This window comes from Lycorma delicatula, chromosome 4, assembly GCF_047948215.1.
Source record: "Lycorma delicatula isolate Av1 chromosome 4, ASM4794821v1, whole genome shotgun sequence".
In the NCBI taxonomy this organism is placed as follows: domain Eukaryota; kingdom Metazoa; phylum Arthropoda; class Insecta; order Hemiptera; family Fulgoridae; genus Lycorma; species Lycorma delicatula.
In genome coordinates, this window is record NC_134458.1 from 47,996,366 (window position 1) to 48,023,653 (window position 27,288).

Below are 27,288 nucleotides of genomic sequence, written 5' to 3' on the forward strand. Positions count from 1 at the left end.
AAGTATCTTAAAAATACTTATTCTAAAATACTTAATACTGGATATTTCTAAATTAGTTATATAGAAATAACCTTTAATAATGAAAAAAGAAATGTTTGATACAACACCTAAATATAGTATACCTTCAAGTTTCATTTATTAATGTGTTCAATATACCTAGTAACAAGGCAGATATCCCACCTGTAATCAATTTCCTGCCAAATCCTAAGAAGCATGTCTTGATCTACGGTGGCAAGTGTTTGTTATCTGGTGCCACAGCTCATCTACATTTCCTGGAAGCGGAGGAACAAAGATTCTGTCTTTAATGTAACCCCATACAGAGAAGTCCATTGGAGTTAAATCAGCAGGTGATTTTGGTGGCCAGGAAATTGTTCCACCATGTCCAATCCAAGTCAGCACTTTGCTATTGAGATATGCAATAACGGCACGATTATAATGTGGTGGTGCATCATCTTGTGGAAAATGAATCCTGTCCCCATATCCTGTTGCAATTGTGGCATTAGATAATGTTCAAACATGTAAAATTACAATATGCCAGTTACAGTTGACTCAGCGAAAAAGAAAGAATGGTAAATTTTGTAACAGCTTATAGCACAAAGAACATTTACCTTAGGCAAGTCCCATACATGTTCGATTGTGTGACGTAGATTCTAATAACCCCATATCTGAACATTATGCTTCCATGCCAGCAGCATTACTGCTGGTATGGAAAGTTGCTTTGTCACTAAACACAATTTTATTAAGATAATTATCTTCAGTCTAAACATTTGTTTAATATGTTTACACAAAACTCAGTTCTTTATCACCTTCACTCAAACCTTGTATCAGTTGTAATTTGTAGGGTTTAAATGACAGTAGATTATGCAATATCCTCCATACTGTAACCCTAGGAGTATTTAATTCTAAGCTGGTGTGTACCATTGATTTACCTGAACTAAGAATGGAATGTTTGCTGCACTTGTTGAATTGCCATTTTAGAAAGTGAAGGTCTACCCTGACCTGGCATCCTATGTGATACACAAACTGTTTCAATGAAACGATTGTACCATGCAATGACAGACTGTCTTTGAGGTGGTTGCTTGCAATATTTAGTCATGAATTCTCCAAATGGTAGTAGCAGATTTGGATTCATGAAACCATAAACAAAACTGAGCATGTTCTGCACCAGTATACCACTCCATGATGACTGATGGAATTACTTAGTGCATGCTACCTAGTGAGAACATCAGGCACTAACAGTGTTATAAGCAGGAATGAAACTTGAAGATATACTGAATTCAGTGATTTATCAAACAATTCTGTAAACGTTCCCACATCATTAGCAAACATCTAATTAGCATTTATCTACGACCCAGAAAGCATTACAGATTCTCAAGATTTTCTGAAAATGCTAACTACATCTGGATTTAGAAAATATCAACAAGATATCTGTCAAATATGTAATTAATTGTCACTAAAGCAGATCTTTTTTTAATAACAATATCACAAGAATAATAATCTTGTCTTGTGGATGGTGGGAGTAAAAATTTTGTAGGGTTCTCTAGAAAAAGAAAAATTATCAATATGTGCTGGCACAAAAGACAGTGAATCCATAGTTAGTGTTGCTAACTTAATTTTCTTATCGACACCATCCTCAGGTGTAAATTTTCTGGCTACTACTAAATAATGACAGGATTTATTTGGTGTGCTACATAGTTGTCTTCTGTTTATATTAGTCAAAGTAAATGATATCTACATCAACAGATTTGCCACAGATGATCACTGGCAGCTAACTGGCTTACACTGAATATTTAAAAAAATTACTTTAACGTAAATTAATGCTATATATGTGCTATATATATATGTGTGTATGTGTGTGTGTGTGAGTGCATGCACACACACACAATATATATATATTACATAAATTCATTAACTAATTATTATTAATCATATATGTAAGTGATTGTAATATTAACCGATAGTTATATTGTACTGTACTTCAAGACCACAAATGAAAAACAACTGCTTATCTATCTAGTTGGGATATGTAACCCAAATAATTTATAAATAATCATTTTTTAATAAAATTGTGAACTTTTAATTTAATAGGAATTTTTAAGAAACATTAATAATTATGTGTATTCTATAGGAACACATGCATAAGAACATGCATAAAACAGATGCTACATTTCTGATATGGGTGTCAAACTCTTTCAGCAACAAATACAAAGAATATCAATATATATATATACTCCTCAGTCATGATTGAAATAATTCCATTATTGCAGAATAAAAATCTAAAAATGAAATTTTTTTCATGCGAAAGTACTTTCATGAACAAGAGATAAATATTAAAAATTGTTGACAAACATTGATCTTTAAAATAAGATAATTAAACAGCGTGCCAGTGACAATTTTTTATATAGTATATTTTTTACAAATTCTTTAAATTTATTTAAACATATATGCATATTGTTTACGCCGTTTGGCGTAAAGTTTCCGTTATTTTCAATGAATTCCAAGCTAGGGTGGGTCCCGTTGTTTTGTTACAGGAATGCTAAATTTCACTTTGTTTCATATTTTGGGCTTGTCAAAACTACCTGTTTTATTATTTGTTCTCGTGTTCGACCCTTCCTCCGTCATCCTTAGTGACCGCGTCCATTCTTCTATTGAATTATTTTTGACTACCCTTTTCATACACCCGTTATTCTTTCGTTCCCTTACTAATACATGCACACATCTCTTGCCTTTTACACACATTCTCTCCTGTCCACTACCTGGATCTGGTTTTCCCCTTTTTTCTTTCGCCATCTTTTCGGCAGAGTAGATCCAACATCTCACCAGTGCAGTCGCCTATGGCCATACTCTCCTGAAAACTTTGTGGTAATATTCTCATTCAAGCAAAATTTCACAACTCGTCACTACACATCTGAGATCCTACGCATCATTCTACCACTAAACCACATCACACCTCTGTATTCCTGATACACCAGTGCGGACTACGCCCAGGATTACATATTATGTATTCATATGTACTTGCTCTTACGAGTTCATCTCTTGCTAATATTTGTGTGTGATACAGGCAAGTGCAAATTATTCATTATTATTCATATTAAACGTTTATGTTATCCTTGTTCATGTGTAGCCCATTTTATGGGTTATTAAATGCAAACTATCGTTCTTATCAAATCTACTTTTAATTTAAACACTACTTCAGAATTATAAAACTTATGTGCGATATATTTCATATATTATTATTGATAACTATTATTATATTTCGTGTTGTTCATCACAAGTTCGTGTTCAAACGTCAGTTACTCAGAGCAAATTACCTTTACTTGAAATGTTTATTGCAATCAACTCTATCATTTAATCTAATTTAACTTGTTAATCACCGAGATTAATTCTTATCTATTCATGCACTGAATTCATATTCTCTTAAATTAATCTAAAGAAAATTACTCCTGATATGAAGTAATGTTTTTGTACTTCTTTGTAACTTAATATTTTCAAGAAAGCTTACTATTAGAATAAATTCTATTTATATTATTATTTATTTTAATGATTATATTGTGATTTAACGCCTTCTACACTGAAATTATTGTAATTAACGTTTCCTAACCTAATGGAATCTGTTCATTGCTAATCTTCATAGTACAGTATATGTTAGTAGTGCAACTGTTTTCCAGTTCCACTTCCTATTGATGTTACGTCTTAAGCATCTAATTTAAAATTAAGGTGTTTTATGTTCTCTTATTTTCCGGCTCTGTTACATTGTGTATTAAAAAAAAGGTTTATTCATGTATTTTTATATTTAACAGCATTATTCATTTGTTGATTCAGCTGATATGTTAAGTATTATTAAGTTATGCTAATTTCATAATTTCCTGTTATGTTTTAAGATTATAATTATAACATAAGTTCATTTGTTACACTTTCAATAAAGTCCAATTTCTTTTCGCAAATACTAGCTGTGTGTTTTTTGTTAACTTTACCCAACACATATACATATTTATATAGCCTATGACACTTCCAGAAATGTAAGGATTCCAACATTGGATCATGCATCTAAATCAGTTCAGCCATTGAGTTGCTACAGTGAAACAAACATATACAGTATATCTGAAAAGTTCTCAAACTAAATTAAATAAAAATACAGATTTACTCACATCAGCCCTCTACATAGAACCCTTCTCTAGTTATACACTGGTTGCAGCACCAGTAGAGCCTGTCAAACGCTTTGGAGAAATCACTTTGTGGGATTGCCTTTAACTGCTTGGTGCAAGCCCTATGGACAGCTAAAATGTCATCGAAAAAGCGACCTTTCATCTTCAACTTGAGTTTCAGGAACAGAAAAGTAGTCTGCTGGAGACAAGTTGGGTGTTAGCCAAGTCAACATGTTAAAACTGTTGCCATAAGTGCCAGTGCATTGTGTACGAGAGTATATCTGCCTGGATCCTGGTACTTGGGTCGGATTCGACGAATCAGGCGTTTCATTACTACCAAACAGAATTTAGAATTCACGGTTTGACCAGTTGGAAAAAATCCATGATGAATCAGGCCCTTTTGAGTTGAAGAATGCAATCAACATCGTTTTCACTCTTGATTCTTGCTGCCTGACATTCACCGGTCTTTGTGCTTCAGGACTCAACTAAGCAGGATATTATGATTTGTTTGCAAAAAATTTGGGTTGTTATCACCAGCTTCAATGAAGTCTTGAGTGCAAGAAAGACGTATTTTTGTTCTTCAGCCAAGAACTGTGGAACTAAATGAGAGCACACCTTTCAGTGGTTCATTTTTTCTGTTAAAATTGTACATACCACATCTTTACCAATGTATAACTCTGCTATGGCCCGAAGAGTAAGATGAGGTTGTCCGAACAAGAACGCATGTGCTTTCTCAATGTTTTCGTCATGAACTGATGATGGCCTCCCACTTCATTTGTCGTCATCCAACAACTCTCTGTTGTCTTTAAACTGCTTCCACTACATGTATGGTGTAGCACGAGATGCGGCTTCATCACTGAATGCTTGCTGTATCATAGAACAAGTTTCAGCAAAAAAGTTTTGAAGTTGAACATAAAATTTGATCGCGCTTCTCTGTTCCACGTTGCGAGCTTGCACAAGGTCACATGAACACAATGTATGTAGCTGAATATAACTTGAGACTGGAGTGACAAAAAGTGATGAAATTTTGTTCACACACTTGTCAGACATCGTACTACATAGTTCGTTGGTTGTTCGAGAGATGGCACTACTAGTATCAACTACAGAAATTTCTCTGGAGACTATTCAGACCTACTGTGTATCCTAAATAAATTACACTTCTTTTCGGGCAGTCTGTAATAAGTGAACTGGATAGGCTGGAAAGGATGATTGGTATTACTTAAATGAACAGTTCTGGATGAATTCTTGCTGCACTGTTTAACATCATTAGCTTTAGCAATTATCTTGAAAATGACAAATGTCTTTCAGTTACTGTCGTCTTTTGGTCATTTTATTGTTATTGAATTAACATCGGAACGGGAAGGAAATGTTAATTCAAAACATGGAATTTTATATGTAAAAAAAATTGTTTTGTTTTATAAATTTAAATGAAGGAAAACTAATTATTATTATTAATAATAATAATTCAGAGATTTATATTTTATGATGAATTTTATATTTGTATGAATTTCTATTAAAAGAATTATCATGCCACAAGATCGAAGAACATCATTTAAATCAGTATAAATATAATTATTATTATGATTTGCTGAATTACATCTTTCTTGTCATCACTAAATCTATGGATAATTTCATCTAAAAATATGCTTTCACATTAATTTCTAGTAACAGATATAGCTTTGTAAACAGTACATTTGTATGCTATGCAACGTTAAATAAGGTCCATTTCTGAGTATATCTGTACGTCCTTGTACTGAACTCATATGGGCTCATGCTAAAAGCTATGTCGCTAGTAAAAACACATTTTGTAGTTTTCCTCAAGTTCAAGCACTAACCGAAGAGAAGATTGCTAGCACAGGCCAAGGAGACTGAGAAAGAAGTGCAACAACATAAAAAAAATTGAAGATGAGTACTTATCAAAAGAAAGTGAGATTGACAACCTTGCTGAATTGTTCATTATCTCACTGGAGAGCGATTCTGACTCCGAGAACAGAATGAAGACTAAGGTGACATGAGTGAGATTGAGTGATAAAGTGAAGGTACTTGAAAAAGTAAGCGATGATGCTTTTTTCAATTTGTATAAAATATTCCTTGATTAATACTTCTTTATTATGCCTTGATTGTTAACATAGTGCTAATATTTAAGTGATAATTGATAGATTAAACCATAACATTTTTTTTAATCATTTACATTTAACCATGTAGGGTAAGTACAGTAAAATATCACTTTTTACTATTATTATAATAAAATTTATGAAATAGTTCATAATAGTTGTAATTAACTGGCAGAAAAGATGATTTTAATTATTACACTACTAATTATTTTGTAGCGCTACTACAAGAACATACTTGGCAATCATATTTTATTAAATGATTTTGCATTTTATTGGTAAAATTGAAATTAAAATAATATGTGTAGTTCATGTTATAGATAAAGTATCGTATTTTAAGATCATATTTTGATTTTAATATTATAAATTCAAACTAAATACATTAATTAATGAGTTCATTATTATTTATAAATTACATATTAATGAGGTGTATTATCAAATAGTTTAATTTTGATGAATGTTTAGCAGTTCACATTAGCTGTACTACAGGTGTCAGCCGATAGAAGCGAGCATGATGTTTTCAGTTAGGATAGTAATGACACGGCCGTGCATACAGATAGTTTGGCTCAACAGTAGATACATACACCCTAAATATATTTCAGTCCTTTTTGGGCAGTCGTGTAAAAATTAAAGTAAGATATGTACATCTCAATATTCTGTACTAGGTGGTTTATTTAACAGAATTTAAATATAATTTAACAGTACAGAGGAATAATACGAAAATTAAATGATTTATTTCAGTATAATAATATATATATGAGATGAGTAAATATGAAACCAGAATTTTTATATAGAAAATACATGTTTATTGTATGAAAATGACAAAAAATATTTTACTCGAAATATTGTCCATTGCTAGCTATATATTTTTCTCTTCTCTCTGACAATTTATGAATGCCACACCAAAAAAACTGTTGCTCTTTTGAGATAAACCAGTCATAGAGCCATTTTTGTACATTTTCATAAGTGAAGCGCTGCTCAGCAAGTGCATGTCCCATCGGATGGAGCCAAGTCTGATGAGTACAATGCATGCGAAAATATTTCACAACTGAACACCTCAATCGTTCCCTTAACCGGTTTTGCTGTGCAAGATGGTGCATTATCATGAAGCAAATTCATGGTCACCAGACCATCACGCCACTCTACATCACAAGCTGCTTTCTCGAGCACTGTACATAGCGTCTTCTAACCAGTCTGCACTCATACCTGACCCAAGGCGGTCAGATATGAGCCTTGGGTCAGCCAACAAGAATTGAGAGAGTCCGAATGGACTCTCTCAATTCTTGTTCAGATGAACATTACTTTAAGTTTTATTTAGTTTATGTTTTCTATCTTTAATGTTAAGTTATAAGTTACAAGTGTTATGTTACAAAATTATTTTAAACCACCAAGACGGCGTACAATTAAACAATCCTTCAGTAATCAACAAGGTGTCTTCGTTCATCAGCTATGAACACATACAGTCCAACCTTGTTCTAAAATCTACTGCAATGCTGTTAACTAAGGGCGTCCTGTCAACGTCGCAACACCACTTTTCATCACTTGTCACAATTCAATGGCGAAATGACTTTCTGTTGTATGTAACGAGCAGCACTTTCACAACTGGTTTTTCGGTTTTCTTGCTGTCTTTCATTCAGTTCATGTGGAACCCATTTTCTCATCTTCTGGATCATTCCCATGGTTTTTAAACGTATGGAGAGAGCTTCTCACATTACATTTAATTGATCTGTGAGTTGTTACATTTGAGCGACATCCTCATCCAACAATGCTTGCAATTCGCTGTCTTCAAACTTTTTCAGTAGTCTTCCACGTTCTTCGTATCTCACATCAAAAATCGCCATTTCTGAATTTTTTTTTTTTAAACCATTCAAAGCAATGTGATTTTACCAAGAGCACGCTTACCGTAAGCTTGGACAAGCATTCAATGTAATTCTGCAGCATTTTCTTTAAATGGTAACAGAAACTCAATACTGTCTGCAAATCGTAGCTTATAGGTACAAAACTTGACATGTTCAACGCTAATTAAAACTACGCTGTTGTGTGAAACTTGTATTGTTGTGAGTTGAAAATCTTTGTCAGCTGTCAAAGAAAGAAAATGGCACCAATGATGCGGTTTGACAGTAACTACATTGACAGCGAGGGCCATCTGTGGGCAAATTCTGGTTTCATATTTACACACCTGGTGTGTATATATATATTATATAAATAAATAAGAATACCTGTATGCAAAATTTTCAGCTTGTTTCCTAGAGCCAATTAGCTGTACAATAGCAAAGAACTGCTGGTGTCCATCAAACTTCTCCTGTTTTTCAAGAACAAGCATGAAATGATGTCCAAAACAGGATTGCATCATAACCCAGTCAACAGCTCCAGGCAAATTAATGTCAGTAGCTAAGAAAACAATATCTTCTCCTGGAAAAAATAAATATCAGGCAACCATATGTAAAACTTTATATAATAGTAATTATAGACTGGCAATAAAATAATTTAGGTTTTCACAAACAGATAACTTACATTTGTTTTGAATTACTTCTGTCAATCTCATGATTTTTCTTCTGACACTTGACTGAGAGTGAATTGAGGAAAGGTGTTCAGAAGTGGAAAGAGAAATGAACATTGGTAAAATAGACAGAGCATACAGGAAAGTTAAGGAAAATTTTGGGGTACATAAATTAAAATCTAATAATGTGTTAACAAAGATGGCACATCAATATATAATATGAAAGGCAAAGTCAATAGGTGGGTGGAATATATTGAAGAGTTATATGGAGGAAATGAATTAGAAAATGGTGTTATAGAGGAAGAAGAGGAAGTCAAGAAGAATGAAAGGGGGAAAACAATACTGAGATCTGAATTTAAGAGAGCATTAAAAGATTTAAATAGCAGAAAGACTTCTGGAATAGACGGAATACCTGTAGAATTACTGCGCAGTGCAGGTGAGGAACCGATTGATAGATTATACAAACTGGGGTGTAATATGAAAAAGGGGAAGTTCTATCAGACTTCAAAAAGAGTGTTATTGTCATGATACCAAAGAAAGCAGGACCAGATAAATGTGAAGAATACAGAACAATTGGCTTAACTAGCCATGCATCTAAAATCTTAACTAGAATTTTGTACAGAAGAATTGAGAGGAGAGTGGAAGTGTTAGGAGAAGACCCATTTGGTTTCAGAAAAAGTATAGGGACAAGGGAAGCAATTTTAGACCTCAGATTAATAGTAGAAGGAAGATTAAAGAAAAACAAACCAACATACTTGGCGTTTATAGACCTAGAAAAGGCATTCGATAACGTAGATTGGAATAAAACGTTCAGCATTTTAAAAAAAATTAGGGTTCAAATACAGAGATAGAAGAACGATTGCTAACCAAACAGCAACAGTAATAATTGAACAACATAAGAAAGAAGCCGTAATAAGAAAGGGAGTCCAACAAGGATGTTTCCTATCCCCATTACATTTTAATCTTTACATAGAACTAGCAGCTAATGATAAAGAACAATTTAGATCTGGAGTAACAGTACAAGGCGGAAAGATAAAGATGCTACGATTTGCTGATGATATATAATTCTAACTGAGAGTAAAAAGGATTTAGATGGAACAATGAACGGCATGGATGAAGTCCTATGCAAGAAATACCACATGAAAATATACAAGAACAAAACGAAAGTAATGAAATGTAGTAGAAGTAACGAAGATGGACCACTGAATGTAAAAATAGGAAGGGAAAAGTTTATGGAGGTAGAAGAATTTTGTTATTTGGGAAGTAGAATTACTAAAGACGGACGAAGCAGGAGCGATATAAAATGCCGAATAGCACAAGCGAAACGAGCCTTCAGTAAGAAATATAATTTGTTTGCATCAAAAATTAATTTAAATGACAGGAAAAGATTTTTGAAAGTATATGTTTGGAGTGTCACTTTATGGAAGTGAAACTTGGACAATCGGAGTATCTGAGAAGAAAAGATTAGAAGCTTTTGAAATTGGTGCTATAGAAGAATGTTAAAAATCAGATGGGTGGAGAAAGTGACAAAGGAAGAGGTGTTGCAGCAAATAGATGAAGAAAGAAGCATTTGGAAAAATATTGTTAAAAGAACAGACAGACTTATAGGCCACATATTAAGATATCCTGGAATAGTCACTTTAATACTGGAGGGACAAGTAGAAGGAAAAAATTGTGCAGGCAGGCAACGTTTGGAGTATGTAACACAAACTGATAGGGATGTAGGATGTAGTGGGTATACTGAAATGAAATGACTAGCACTAGATAAGGAATCTTGGAGAGCTGTATCAAACCAGTCAAATGTCTGAAGACAAAAAAAAATGGTTTTGATTTTCTAAAACGCATAAGTCAGAATCTGTTTAAAAAATTTTGTTTTGGAGATTTTTACTCAAAAGGCGACCAACATTCTGGTCAACCTACTGAAGTTGATGAAGACTAAATCAAACCCATAATTGAACTGGATCATCATATAACTGTGTGAGAGATTGCAGAGGAGTTAAACTGAAAATCACATCAAATGTCTTAGACTCTTTAAGAAGCTCATTATTTGGGTTTTGCATGAATTGAAATTCACTGTCAACAACTAATGAAATTGAGGAAGCAATTAAAGAAAAACAGCCAAACTGGTATCTTGCAAACAAATCTGTTCCACTAAGACAATCCAAGGCCTCACACATCTTTGGTAACTCATGGAAAATTATTGGAGCTTGGTCAGGTAGTGATGTCTCATGAGTTTACATAAATGACTGTTCAAGGTGGTGTGCATGTTTTGGATTTTTTATTAAGATGAAATGTGATTTCATTTTCTGGATATATTAATAACCAAAACAATAGAGTTTAGAGTTTTGAGAACCTTTTCATGAAATGCCACTGCATTCTCAGAAAGTTGATGTTTGATGAGCAATTTTGTGATGAAGAGTAGCTAGTTATACTAATTTTTTCACAGAAATATTAATGGCAAAACATTATTCAGAGATTATTAATATTATAGCGTTACTTGAAACTGAAGAGCAAAACTGCTGGTTACAAAAGATGGTGGTGCTATATGTCTTACTGCCAATTCAACCTTGAAGTTTTTTTACACGGATTTTTCAATTACTGTGTAATTTCCTTTGGATTATGGCCTCCACAGTCCCCATATTTAATTTATCAGGTTTTCTGAAGGGAAAAATTTTTAAGAATAACCCGAACAATTTGGAAGAATTAAAAGAAAATGTCAAAGACAGCATCTCTAACATCAGTGCAAAAACTCTTAGGAAAGTGCAGTGAACAAAAAGGCAGCTGATGCCTGCATCAATGCTCAAGGTGGACATTTTGAACATTTATTGTGACATCTAAATTGAAAAAGTAAATAAAAATATAGTTTGTCTAACATGTGGGTCACATGACTTTATGAACATGCTAATGTATATACGAGGTGTGTTCAAAAAGTAATGAGAATTTTTGTTTTTTGGAAAGAATTTCATTTATTCATCTACATTAATGTTATCCCCTTCAAAGTAGTCCCCATTAGATATTATACACTTCTGCCAGCACTTTTTCCAATCCCTGAAACACTTCTGGAACTCAACCTTTGGAATAGTGTTTACCTCTTTCAGTGATTTGCTTTTAATCTCATCTATGCTTGTAAAACGACGACCCTTTAAGGTTCTTTTTATTTTTGGGAATAGAAAAAAGTCACACAGGGCCATGTCTGGCGAATATGGCGGCTGGGGTATAATTACAGTGTTGTTTTTGGCTAAAAATTAACGAATAAGCAATGAAGTGTGAGCAGGCGCATTATCATGGTGCAAAAGCCATGAATTGTTTTGCCACAAACCTGAGTGTTTTTTTCAGACTTCTTCACACAAACAGTATTGAACTTGTAGGTAATACTCCTTATTGATCATTTGATCTTGTGGCAAGAACTCATGAAGCACTATGCCATTAAAATCGAAGAACACGGTGACCATAACCTTCAAATTTGACCGTCCTTGTCGAGCTTTTTTCGGTCTTGATGATCCAGAATGCTTCCACTGGGACTACTGAGCTTTAGTTTTGACATCATATCCGTAAACCCATGTTTCAGCACCTGTTATATGACACATTTCAGTAGTTCTGCATCGTTGTTGACTTCATTAAGCGACTCCTGAGCAATTTCCATTAGCCGTTGTTTTTGTTCGAAATTCAACAATTTTGGAACAAATTTTGCTGTCACACATTTCATACCCAAAACATCCAAAAATATTTCAAGGCATGAGACAACTGATATCCCAACATCATCAGCGACTTCTCAAATTGTGATTCGGCGATCATTCAAAATAATTTCTTTCACTTCTTCCACGTTTTCATCGGTTGTTGTGTTGGAGTGTCTGGGGCGCTCGTCATCTTCAATGTCTTCAAGACCTTCTTGGAAACGCTTATACCACTCGTAAACCCTTGCTTTACTCATAGTAGACTCACCAAAAGCAATATTTAACATTTTTAAAACATTGCTACACTTTATTTCATTCTTATAGCAAAATTTAATACAAATTCTTTGATCCATTATTTATACAAATAAAAAATTGCCAATCGTACCAAAACATATTTTATCCTTTTGACAGCTGAGAACAGACTAAACATCCAATATGGCTAAAAATGTACAGATACTTTTCAGACATGTTTACCAGTACAACAATGAAAAAATCCCAAGAATCGGACTAATACAACCCGCAAAATTATAAAATTCTTGTTACTTTTTGAACACACCTTCTTCATTAGGTGTGTTACAACATTATCTAATTGATACATGAATGAAATTTCATAATAACAGTATCAAAAAATTTATAAAATCATAAAATAGCTGAATTAGTATATATATTGGATTCCATTGAAAAATAGTAATGATGATGATGATAATGATTGTAATTATAAAAACAAAAATAGAAATTGAGCATTTATATTCATTATAACAATAACTACTTAAACACAGCTTATAAATTGTTTAGGAAAAAGTAATTGAAATAAATGAATAAAAAGTTAGATAATGAAAAGCTATGACAAAATGGATTTTACCAAAAAATTCACACGTTACACTTTTTTCTATTAAAAACTAAGTCTTTACTAAACATCAATAAAACTAACAGAAGTTAAAAAAGTTGAAAAATGGTACAGAAAAATATTTAAAAAATATTAATTTTGTTTCTGAGAACTAGCTTACATTCATTTAATATCAAAAACATAATCAATGTTTCCATCAAAAGCATGGAAATAAGTTTCCATTATCCAGCAAGTCCTCTGAAAATAAACTTAATATTCATAATATGAAAGTGAGCTGTAAAGTAATGTGCATGCCAACTTAATATAAAGAATGAATAAAAAAAAGAATAGCAGCAGCAGCACTTCCATGTAGTTAAATTTCCCCACTACAAACAAACCAAGGTGTTTACTGCATTTGCTTTCAGCTGAGAAACTTTGAAATGGAGCATAGTTTTACCAGTTGCTTATTCGAAGCAGACAAAAAAATTTTCTGTTTTATTTTTAAGAAATAAAAACAAATTATGAGAAATGCCTAGCTTTTTAATATACAAAAAGTTTTAAAAACATGCTACTTTATTTCTCAAGAAAAAATTATCAATAATTTTCTTATTACACAGTATAAACATCATGCACAAGTGTAAGGAACTCAAGTAACTCAAGATGTAAGGACTACCAGAAAAAATGTTCTTGGACTATCACCTTATCCCACTGAAGGAAATTTAAAAAAAAAGAAAAAAAATTACTGCCTAAGTAAATTCACATATATTGTCAATCATTACCATAGATCTAGTTCAGATAACATGTGTGTATGTGTATGTATATATATATATATATATATATATATATATACAGGGCGTTTTATAACGTTCTTAGGCGTTACAAAAATTCTGTACAAAAAAGTATTTCACTTACCTAAATGAAAGTTGTACGAAGTGATGCAGGGACTCAAACAATTTTTGTTAAAATCTATAAATGCTCAATATGTGCTCCTCTGGTGACACAGCACACATCAACACAAAAGTCTAGCTCTTGCCAAACTCGTTCTAACATGTCATTTTCGATAGAGTTGATTGCATTGATTATGCGATCCTTTAGCTCAGCGATATCGTGCGGCATTGGTGGGATAAACTCCTTATCTTTCACGTAACCCCAGAGAAAGAAATCACATGGTGTGAGGTCTGGTGATCTTGGTGGCCACAGCATAATGTGTTTGTCTTCTTCAGACGCACGTCCTATCCAGCGCCGAGGTAATGTTATGTTAAGGTACTGTCGAACCTCATTATGAAAATGGGCAGAACAACCATCTTGCTGGAAAATGAAGTCGTTGAGTAGCTGAGGCATAAGCCATAATTGTAACATATCCAGGTATATCATACCGGTTACTGTCGTTTCCATAAAAAAGAACAGCCCATACACTGCCTCATGAGAGATCGCACAAAAAACATTTACTTTGCCGCTAATATGGAAAGTAGCTTCACCGCTGAAAATGATCTTGTTTACAAAACCTGAGCCTATGTGTTTTATCTCCATCAGAAAGACGCTGGATTAATTGAAGATGGTACGGTTTGCATAATCAATGTTTACGGAGAACTCTCCACACTGTTGTTTTTGGAATTCCGAATCTCTGCCTGCAGCTGCAGTCGATTTTGACAGGCTGCGAATGAAACTTGCATGCACACGTTCGACATTGACTTCTGAGGTTGATGGACAACCAGTTGATTTTCGCTTGCAAAAGCAACCAGTTTCACTGAATTGTTTATACCCTGCATGAATTGAATTGTCACTTGGTGGCTCCATATGAGATTTCAACCGAAACGCACGTTGCACAGAAATTACTCACTTTGACAAGTGAAATTCTAACACAAAATGACTTCTCGCTTCCCGTGGCAGCCATTTTCTCTACTGTTGATGCCTAGCAAGCAAATGGTTTACTAACTGCCTAGTATATGTGGAAAAAACTATTTGAAGTACTCTTTCATACAGTACTAGTTTAATTCTTATGAGTGAAATAGTTTTATGTTAATTAATTTTCGAAACTCTGAAGAACATTATGAAATGCCCCGAATATATATATACATACATACATACAGGGTTATATATAAATATATATATCAAAGACAAAAGTATAAAAACCGACATACTTTTAATAAGACTAAATTTTAATAATTCTAATTAAAAACATAATGTACTAATTTTAAGTACATCTTTTTATTTGAACACTTTTTTATTATTGCTTCATTAAATTAACTGTAAATACGGATCTATATGAAATGACTTCTACTTCTAAAAAGAGTAACTCAATTTTGGCCAAGTAAATCATCACAGTTAGTTGAAGAAAAGGAAAAACTATACATTAATTGAGCCTAATCTACAAAAAGTGTATATTTCCTGGTAAAATAGTGGAGAAAAGTGTAATCTAATAACATTCATGTACAAAAACAATATTATCTTAACATAACAAGCAATAAAGTTTTTTTTTTTGATAAAATGACTAATATGAAATAAGGTAAACAATGTCAGTTGAAGACATTGTTTAGTCTATGATTCCTAGTGTTTTGAGAAGGTACACGATAGAAAAGAGCAACCTTTTAAAAAAACAAAAAAAAAAAAACAGGTATAACTGTTGTTGTGAATACACCAAGTACCCTTATCATATTCTTACATAACTCAATTAATTCTAAAAGCCTACATTAAATTGTAATGCAGCTGTATTTATTTCATTATTATGACAATCTGAAGAAGTTAAAAAAAAAATATGAAGAAAAATCCATCAAATACAAATAAATAAATATAACATTAAATAAAATAAACAACTAAATGTAAACCTGAAACATTTTTTTTAAATAATGAAGAAAAATACTCATCTGATTTTAAATATCACTTTTTTGAGCAAATTAAAAAATTCATACAACAAAGCATTAACCATTGCCCATTAATAAAAACTGGACCAGTTAAGAGTGGTCCAATTTTTACAGCAATAAGGTACTATAAAATTTTAATACAGCATAACCTACAAAGGTATAATTTTTTTTAAATATTTGGGTAAAGTATTCAAGAATGAATATTTTATATTCACTCAAAGTACACGTAGTATAAAATCTTATGGTCCAAAATCTTTATCAAAATTATTGTAGTTTCAATCAAAACCCAAGCTGCCAAAAAGGCAGCTTGGGTTTTCTAAATTCAAGCTTCCAAAATCTAAATAAACACATATGATTCTCTTACTGTCATGACCAGCAATGCCAAACAGTAAGATAATAAATACCCAGCTAAATATATACTTTTTATGATTGTAATAGATTACAATAATATTAATAAGTAAAGTCTAGAATTTCATTACATTAATAAAAAAAAGTCACAACAGTTTTGATCTAAATGAATGAAACCTGCTGTAATTGTAAACAACTTAAAAAAATATTATGATAGATGTATATGGACAAAAAATTCTGAAATCACTGAGGTTTTACTCAATAAAATTAACATAGAATATTGTTGTAAGTAAAGAAAAAACTTTTAATTTACAATGAAATCAATTACTTAACAATACATTAACACACACCGTATAACTGAAATCAATCACACTCAAGTTATGGTTGAAAAGTATTTCTTACCTTGAAGAGTAGTTATTGACTTATGAGACATCATTAAATGAGGCATGACTTGCTCCAGAGCTCCCTGCCACTTACAACTAGCTCCAGGACATGGACACGAATAAGGTCTATATTCACAAGCCTCTTCATGTTCTGCCTTTTCTGTATGTATCAATGAAACTGAACATCCTGAAGCTTGATATTTACAAGGAAACATTACAGTACTAGCAACTTTTTCCATTGCCAGATTGCGTATATTACCTATTAACATTAACAAACAAAAATATGCTTAGTACACTGTTCAAAGTCAATTTTACAATTCTTTATTATTTCAAGATTTTACAGTTTTCCTGGAATTTTTAGGGTACTTTAACCTCGTACACTATATAGGTGGACCAAAAATACTGCCAGTTTTAAAACTTTACAGAATTGATTTAAAAATCGCCAATATTTTTACTTACTCATAGCACATGTTATCCGATTATGAATGGAATATAATTTCAAAAAAATGTCCTCCGAGACTGCTGGCATATCGTCATTCTTTTCCTTAAGTTTACCAACACTTTCAAACATAGGTCTGGCTTGAGTTCTGCAGTCACTATTTGAATCTCCCTCTTTAGTTCAGGAATTATTTGTGGAGTTTTCATAAACCTGACTTTAAAAATCCCCAAAGAAAGTAACAGATCACATGATCTTGGTGCCATGTTTGGTCAGCATGGTTTGAAATTGTGATCCAGGAATTTCTCATGTAACAAATTGAGTGTTTCTCCCACAGTGTAGCATGTTGTACTGTCTTACTGAAACCACAAGTTATTGCCACCAATTGAGCCTAATTGTGGCCAAAAAAATTCAGTTAGCACGTATTCAGTATTGTTCACCATTAACTGTAGCCGCATTTTCCACTTCATCCTCAAAAAAGTATGGGCCAATAACTACACCACACCAAACAGTGAATTTAAATGCATGCAACTGAACCTCATGAAGAGCTAGAGGATTCTCAATCCCCAAAATTTGACATTTTTGCTTGTTGACATATCCACCAAGATGGAAGTGTGCTTAATCACTACAATGTTTGCAAAATCACTGATTACTGCTTGATCCTGCAACACAAAATTAGCTAACTCTCAGCGTTTAAGATTATCCCTTGTCTTAAGTTGTGTTAACTATATTTTGTTACTTCTTAAAGTCATTCTGGTTATCCCAATTTTTTGTGAACGATAACAGCTGATGTCCTTCTTGAGTTTGCTGCAACACTGTCGCACACTGACTTGATGTTAACAAGAAAATGGCCGGTGCAGAGGAAAGCAGATTATTTTATGTATAAAACAGCACCTGTTTCTTCAAATTTCCTCACTAATCAGTGTGCTTCTCTACCAAATATTTCTTGAATTTTATGAATTGTTTCTGCAAAACACTCACCACATTTGAAGTGAGTTTTAATAATAACAATGCAATTTTCCTTTGTACAGCGATCCATGGCAAATAATTGGAACTAATGCAGATAAGATACATTTAAAGTTGACAACACCTCCAAATGACAGTGGCGAGTAATTTAAAACCAGCATTATTTTTGGCCCACCCATTATTATAATTTATCATATTATAGCCTTCAATCACTCACAATGTTCTCAGGCTCTCAGCACACTGAGAACTACTAAGTTAAATTTGTCTGAGATAGATCATACGTTCTTCTATAATAATTATTTTAGTTCTCTAAATGAAGACCAGGATTTCAATAAATAAAGGGTTAATTTATTTTTCTGAGATCTCAAGCAATATAATACCATTACATCAAAAGGAGATAAAGTTTATTTTCTTGTCCTGATCTAAAACGCTTATTAATCAATAAATATGAAAGTATTTATTAAGATGTGACCTACATATTTATATAGCATCTTTTTAGCAAGATCATAACACTTGTCTGGTGTTGTATGGCTGGCAAATGATGTATATGATAGGCAGCATAGCCATACATACTCAAATTCAACTGCCATACTGAAATCCAATTTACTTACACATTAAAAAAAATATATAATGCTGATTGGTTAAAACTACAATTAAAAAATTATTACAATTACCAGACACAAAAGGGTACTTGTGCATTAACCAGCACGCATATTACTTTACATAACTTTCTTATCTATTTTTTATTTATCTAATACTAGTTGTTAATGCACAAGTACCATAATCATACCAATTAATTAGTCGAGGTTAGCAAGTGAAGCAAGCATAGGTTACATTGGATTTTTTTTTCACAGTGTTGCGGAGAAATACCATTTACGTACTCCCCACTAGTGATGGAGTGTTGGAGTCACACGAGTTTAGCCCAGATGTCATTAAGAGCCTATGTGTGCCCGCACTCTACCGACTAAAACTCCTGCTTCACCATTCCTCTCCTCCCAGGGGCAAAAAGTATATTGACCTTTTTCATAACTTCAAATATTGCTTCCCACCTCAGGGAATTAAAAGCATTGTATACATAAACTAATATGACAACAGGAATTCGGTACATGCGCCACATGCCCTTTGGCACGCTATTAACCAATTTCATCACCTCCTTAACAGCATCCGTCGCTGATTTCCCTGATCAAAATCTAAACTGCCACTGGTTAATATCACCCCTTTCTTCAATGTAGGCCCACAACCTCGCCTCTAACATCTTTTCTAATAATTTAGAAAAATTATTTGTAACGCAAATTCGTCTGTAAGGAATTGTAGCTCCTAACCTACCTGGTTTGTTTATTAAAACCAGTCTTGATCTTTTCCATGAAGTCAATATAACTTACAGATTGGTTAACTTACTTGTGCATTAACCAGCATATGCCTTTCAGCATATGTTCATTACTTTTAACATTTTAACAGGTGCTTCTTCCACCAGTATCCGGACGACTTCTACCAGAATGCCATCCAGATCTGGACTCTTATGCAATTTCATTTTCTTGCCTGCAGTCTTTAATTCCTGCATAGTGAACACTGGTATTTCATCAGCCACTATTTCCTCTCTACTACATGGATCTACTTGCTTTGGAAAGAGTACATCTATATATTCACACATCTTGTCTTCTGGAATCAGTGGCAATCGTCTACAAAGTCTTCCAGAAATCAACTGGTATCCTCTTCCCCAGGGGTCTCTATTGATATCTTCACAAAGGTCTTTCCAACACTTGGTCTTGGCTTTTTTTATGGCTTCTGTATATTTGGATCTAGCCTCCATATTTTCTTTTTTGGCCTCATCCTTGCAAAGTTGACACCCACTACTATTAACTCTTTGTAGCTTCCTTCTAGCTGCCCAAGCTCTTTTATGTTAAGACCTCTAGCTCAGGTCCCCACCAAAACGTATGTCTTTTTTCAGGCACTTATACCAGGACTCCCGCCTTGTCACATTCTATAGTAACAATTTCTGTTGGTTCTTCAGGGTCTGTTACATCAGCCACTTTCTCACCAATCACCTCCAAAAAATAAATATACCTGCGTCTCAAGGTGATAGTTCTAACCAGTCTTGGTGTCATTGTTACCTCATACGCTATTATGTAATGGTCTGACAGACTCTTTTCATCCAATATTTTCCAATTAATTAGAGTAGTTACATGATCTTCAGAGATGAAAGTCAAGTCAGTTGCTGAGCTGGCTTCCCTGTGACTAAAAGTGGGTTCATCATTGTTCATACAAATCAACCTTAAAACATTGATTTTTTCCGCTAAATGTTTCTCTAAGTTTTGCACAGTCACTGCAAACTCTGGAGACTTAGCATTAAAGTTTCCAGCCAAAATTATCTTTCTGCCTCTGAACCTTAGAATCTCATGCCCTAATTCATCAAGGAGAGCCACAAAACTGACAACTCCCGCATTTGGGGAATGGTACACAGCGAAGATCACAGTATCCCCAAGTCTGTCCAGACATAACCTTTTCCAGATCCACATATTCCTACCGAAGTGCCTACTGAAGGAAAGTCAATTACCATTGTCAAATTCTTGTCTCTTATCTATTCCAGCCTAGAAGTCACTGATACATTAGGCTCCGCAGCAATTATAATATCTACTCTATTTTGCATAGCCAACTCCCAGCAGTTGTCATGTGCCCATCTGCTATGATTCATATTTAATTGTAGTATTTTAATTTCTGGGGCATACAACTTCTGGTCCAGTGGCCCTCCGAACCACATATTGCACATGTCATCAGGCCTTTGCATTGAGCATTCTTATGGCCTGGTCTCCCACAGTAGAAGCATAATTGACGTCTATCTACTCCTTTGCAATCCACTGGGACATGGCTCAAAGCCCAACAACAATAGCATCTGTCTTCAAGCACTCATATATGGGCACGACAATGTACCTAGCCTATCCGTATGCGAGCCTCAATTAATTTTATCGCTGCATGATATGTCGTGACCACTGTTGCATTTTTGGTTTTACCATAAACAGGTCTTATTGATGAGATCTTAAAGTCATCTGCACCTCTGATTACCTGAGCTATTGCATCCTTAATTTCTTGCTCACCGGTCTCACTGTGAATATCTCTTGTATAATTGTTCTACGTCCACCTCTGGTACTCATATCGACCTGTAACTCTGTCGACTTAGCTCGTAACATAGTAATAAGTGCCTCAGCTTTCTCTTTCCCCTTAACTCGTATACATAATTCTTCATTATTCCCTTTCCTAAGGGACAACACTTCTCCAGCCTCTTCGCAAGTAACATTTTGTTTCATAGTCCTTAAGAGATCCGCATAGGACCTGCCCTCTGCTTTGACTATTATAGTTCGGCTGTCTTGTACAGGTGGAGTAGCACACTTGATCCATGGACTTTTGCTTTCCTGATTTACAACTTCTGACTTTGGAATCAAAACTCTCACTTGGTCTTCTCTACCGGTTAAATATACCAGTACTTTCCTAATGAGGTTCCCAAGTCTACCTCCTGGTACCATAAAAATCACTGCCTTAGTGGTTTCTAGTATTTTCTTCGTGGATTTTAATATTATCATTACTGCATTTTCCTCTCCTTCAGCTGTTTCATATTAAATAGTGTATCTACTGGCTGAATTTATAGCTTGCTCATGTCCTATGATAACTGTATCATTTTTGACAATGTCTTCAGAGACCACTCTCGCGACACCACAGAGTGATCTCTTCGCTCGGATTGGCCCATTAGGTCATAAAAACTAATTATGTTTCTCTCATCCAGTATTTCCTCAACTTGAGAAACTATTTTCGCTGGCCATTTTCTAACGGATAATGCTACCAAGTCCTTATCGGATAAGTCTGTGTGTCCAACTGTTCTCTTATCCTAAGCTCACGAGACCCCTCAGTTTGAGTCGCCTGCATAATCGTTGTCAGGGGTGGTGACAATTACATTAATCCTTTAAACGTTTTGTATATTCTACAAAGCTCCTTTTCATGTGTTATATATTTCGACAGGCCTGCTCCTGAATTTTGTTTCAAATTAAACAGTAGAAGTCCTAACTGAGTAAGCACTTCATCCATTGTCCCCACAACAGATTCCTCCTCTTTCAATGACATCTATTTGCACCTCTTTTTGTCTTTAGAATACTCTTTCTTCACCTTTAATGGTGCCGGAGGTCTCAAACTACCAGGTTCCGCTGAATTTGCCAGCAGAAGTGATTTTCTTCTTTCCATTATTAAAGTCTGATCTAAAAAGTAATGCACAGACCATCTTCAGCGCCAGATTCTGCTTAATTGGAATACCCACTCGGCAAAACTGTGGGGGGGCTTTGAGGGATGGTGGTCAAGGGGTCACGAAGGAGCCGGGACGCAAAGATCCCAGGGGGCTTTGAGTTAGGAGTTATGGTAAGAGAGCAAGGATGGAAAAAGGAATCCCCTTATAAACTGCCTCAACACTTAGAATTATTTGTTCACCTTATATGAAAAATAAGTTTAAATTCTTCTAAGTGGTTGTTGATTTCACTGTCTTCTTGTTATAACTTGCAGAGCAATAAATTAGTCAATAGTGAACCTTATAGCAATGGCAATAAGGTCATCTTAGTTCACTTAGTCATCTGTAAATCTTAATAATTAATCATCTGAATTGATATAGCAAGTTTACTGATAGTTTATATAAACAGATTACCTGTAAACTTATTTATATTTAACTGAAAAAATGCCATTATTAAAAGAATGGATTTATGCTATTAACATATTTTATTATTAACCAATAATTTTAACCAACCTTTATCTCTTTCAACCAAAAATCTTTCAAGTTTTTTTATTTTAATATTCCATTATTTATTTGGCAATTTTCTAAAACTAAAAGCCCTGTAATAATTTTTTAATTTTGAGAATAAAAATACATCAGATAGTACCAACCCTGGGAAAGAGGTGGGTGAAAAACCAGTAGCGTCCATTTTTTTTACCAGTCTTTCACAGATAAACCATCAGGGCCATTGCGACTTTTCACAAGGGCTAATAAAAAATCTTTATTTAGTACTCTTTGTTTACAGTCTGGGTATCAGATATTTGACTGTAAATGGTATGGAGTGAAAAACACAATCAATGCAAATGTTGTAGTAATTCTACTAACAGCAGCTACTGTACCAACACTTCTTCCTATTTGTATTAGCTGTTCATTTGTTCTTTCTATTCTTGTCTATATCGCTGTTATTTTATGGTCTTTTGTAATGGCAATGAACTTGTAGAAATTACCTATCACAAAAGAACCAGCTGTGATACTTCCAGAAGAACATAGTGTGTTGTCAGCAAATCAGCAATAGCTGTGCAATGAAGCTAAATTTTTCAGTTAAACATAGTATTCACATAAACAGTATAACCAGTTGTGACTGTTGACTGGCTCTTTTACTGCTAGTGTAAGAAAATTAATGTATATATTTATGTGACCAACAATTTAAGATGTTGAAAGACATGACCATATACTGGAACACATACGTATGGGAGATGTGCCTGTTTGTGCTGAATATGCAGCTATAAAGTAAAATTGGAGGGACCAAAAATGGCATTCGTAAAAGTATGTTTACATGCTAGAAAAACAATGCTGACATATTACAATGGATATTTGGGATATATAAACAGAGAAATGAAATGCTGCTGCTCCTGATAGGTCTCTGTGGCTACAATTCTGAGGTGGAGAAACAAGAAACATTGCGCAATAGCAAAACTTTGGAGTCTAATTTTGGTGAATTAATATTCTGATAGAGGTTCCCAAAGAATGCTCTGTTAAAATACTCAAATCAACTTTTTTGGGCTTCAGATAAATAAATTCTATCAATAATTTACAAAATTATGATAAATTAATTTTAATTTGTACTCTTTTTTGTAGTAACTTCTTTGCTGCTATTTTCAAGTAATATGCTAAAGAAGAATAAGCAATTTTAGGTTTCTAGGTCAGTGTTATTGAAAAATGTATAATAAACAAAATTGTAATTATAATAAACAAAATATTCAAAAATGGAGTGCAGCCTGGCTAATAGGAAAGTATCTAAATAACTGTTAATAACACTATTATCACTGAGGAAGGAAACTACATAATCACCAATTTAGTAAAATCATTAATGTTTCTGGTTTTGAACCGATCTGTTAATAAAAAGTTACCTACAATTTCTTTTTTATCCTGGTGAAGATGAACCAATTTTAGCTATTTTAAGTTCAGAGTGTTAACCAAGAACACCAAATTTCATGTATCATTCATAAGACACATTGCTATAAGTAGAATTATTATTACGTAGTGCAATTTAATGTAATCAATGGCAGAAAGTCAACAAAGTTTCTATGTTTTAAAAATATTTTGATGCACTTATTTATCCAATAATAAAGAACGGATGAAATAACAAATCTTTCCAAGTGACAACTTGTTAATTGGGATGAAGTTCTTTAAGTTAGAGAAAAAAATTAATCATTTTGTTGTAGATAATGGCCCACTGTGTCCTTAAGTAACAATTAGGCTATTACTCTATATACAATAGGCTAAGGAAAGACAATGTTTTGCACCATTTATAAGATGCCATCAACACAAACTGCTGGATAGGGAATTACTCCTGGGTGTGCATCAAACACATTTAAGATAAAAAAGTGTTGAAAGTGCAAAAATGTTAGTTAAAATTTACATTTGTTTTATTGGCCCCTGTTGCATCCAATTGCCATCGACGTGCCACCATCCATGGTCATTGGTCGCAGTGATACAACCAGAATTAATACTTATGTTCTGTAGCAGCTATATTTTGTACGTTTTCTAATATTCTTTACAGTTTGTTACTGTAACATTACAATTGCTATACACATGTATACTTCAATTATTGTACAGCTGTGTTTTTCATGTTACAAGAGGTGGATCAAAAAATAAGCTACACCTTTGCCGGGTTCTTGAACTTAAGAGATAATGTCTTATGGTAGCAGCACTGGTTGTGTTATTGTCTTCACAGTTACCCAGCAGCAATTCTGTACGACATTCAGTACATGTGTAGTGTTGTTGTTAATATGGCATGTCCTCTAGAGGTTTCATTCAGTAGTTGATTTTTATGGGCAAAAAATTAAAGTTGTGAAATTCATTGCCACATTGTTGAGGTATATGGTGAGAATGTAATGTCACGCCTCATGATCACAAATGTTCAGAAACAGAAGAACAAATGTGAGTGACAAATTGTGTACTGGGCATCCTTCAACTGCAAACACGACAGATAATGTGGAATGCGTGAATGAAATGATCTTGAATAACCGGCGAATCAAAATTAAAGAGACTGCAAGTGAACTTAGCATCGGTTATAGTAGAGTGTTTACGATTATTCACAATCAGCTTGGTTACCGTAATATGTGTGCACGATGGGTGCCACATCTGTTGACCGACAACCACAGACATCAATGTTTTGTGTCTGCTTTTTCTTTTCTTCAACGTTATTCCAGGACTGGTCCACAGTTTTTGAAACAAATCATCACAGGGGATGAGAGCTGGGTGCATCATTACACTCCTGAGACTAAACGAGAATCACATGTATGAAGACATAAAATTTGCCAAAGCCAAAAAAAAGTGAAAACATCCCCACATGTTCGAAAGGTTATGCTGACAGTCTTTTTCGATTCTGAGGGAGTTGTTTACAGTGAATTTATGCCCCGAGGAACAACAATCAATGCTGAATCTTACTGTGAGACTTTAAAAAAATTGCATAATGCCAGTAAAGATTGAAGCCTGAAAGATTGAGCGATGGGGTCGTTTTTCTTCACGACACCACTACTCCTTACTCAGCTCATGTAACAAAGGGAAGTTACTGCAAGAATTCAAGAGGGAAGTGTGGTCTCATTCGCCTTACAGTCTTGACCTAGCACCCTGCGACTACCACCTGTTTGGCCCTCTCAAGCGAGACCTAGGAGGGGAAGATTTCGCCAATGATGATGAACTGAAGGAATCAGTCCTTAAATGGTTGAAGGAAATTGGACAAAATTTTTATGAGAGTGGAATTGAAAAACTTGTCACAAGGTAAGAAGTGTTTAGAAAAACTTGGTGATTATGTCAATAAATAAATAAATAAAAATATGTAGTTTTTTGTTCAATAAAAACAAAAAAAAATTATCTTATAAATGTGTTTGTTTCATAGAGGTGGTGTAACCTTACTTTCAGACATCCCTTGTTCATGAATGTACCTATGAACGTACCAGTGTTTTATGGCAGCTCTATTTTTCATGTTTTCTAATGTTCTATACAGTTTGTTACTGTAACATTTCAATCATTGTATTTACTTTTCCTCTGTTTAGAAATAAATTATTACTGCAGTTAATGTGATTTACTTTTATAAAATTTAAATTGTGAAATTTTAGCATGGATAAAATAGCTCCTCGTATAAAACTCTCTCTATCCACCAAATATTGTGTCCATATTATAAACTGATAATAAACGTATAAGAAATTTTAAATCCTTTTTATGTTGTTTACTCTTACTAGGACTTATAAACCTTGCAGAAAAATTACTAATATCATCAACAGGTGACCATTAATTTTTGGCCGATATAATAATAAGCCAGTAAACCATATTCATTTAACAATGTTGATTTTGTACAATCATTTCCTAATTCAAAAGTAAACAACTATTTAAGAAACAAATACCATCTTACATTTAACAACCACGATTTTTTCTCATAACCACAATAAATGACTTTAATTGACTGACTGTAACAGACTTACTACCAGTAAATACAAATGAAATACAATAAAGAATAAAAAAGAGCATTTAAGAATAGACTCTATCGATCTACATGTTGAATAAGCACTAATAAACATATAAATATGCTGGATAACAAACAGTAGATATTAAATATAAGATGCATACTTAAATATATAACATATAACACAAACAGTATTAGAAAAATCTCAATTCCTAGAATGAATTTATTGAAAAATAGCTTTGTGTAATGCAATATCATTATCCAAACAAAGCTGCAATCTATCACAAGTTCAGAAACATGTATACCTAAGGCTGTAGACTAAATCAT

General features: G+C 33.7%; 1 protein-coding gene across 5 annotated transcripts in view; it reads right to left on the bottom strand.

The window, feature by feature from the left end:
- LOC142323353 (E3 ubiquitin-protein ligase SIAH1A-like) overlaps positions 1 to 27,288 on the bottom strand; it is a 70,836-nt gene that overhangs the window by 22,518 nt on the left and 21,030 nt on the right. For all 5 annotated transcript variants that reach the window (XM_075362867.1, XM_075362866.1, XM_075362863.1 and 2 more), the window contains 2 exons: positions 16,868 to 17,107; positions 8,476 to 8,668 (listed from right to left, as the gene is read on the bottom strand). In XM_075362867.1, coding sequence (XP_075218982.1) covers positions 8,476 to 8,668; positions 16,868 to 17,107 — 433 coding nt within the window. The remainder of the gene's footprint in view (positions 1 to 8,475; positions 8,669 to 16,867; positions 17,108 to 27,288) is intronic.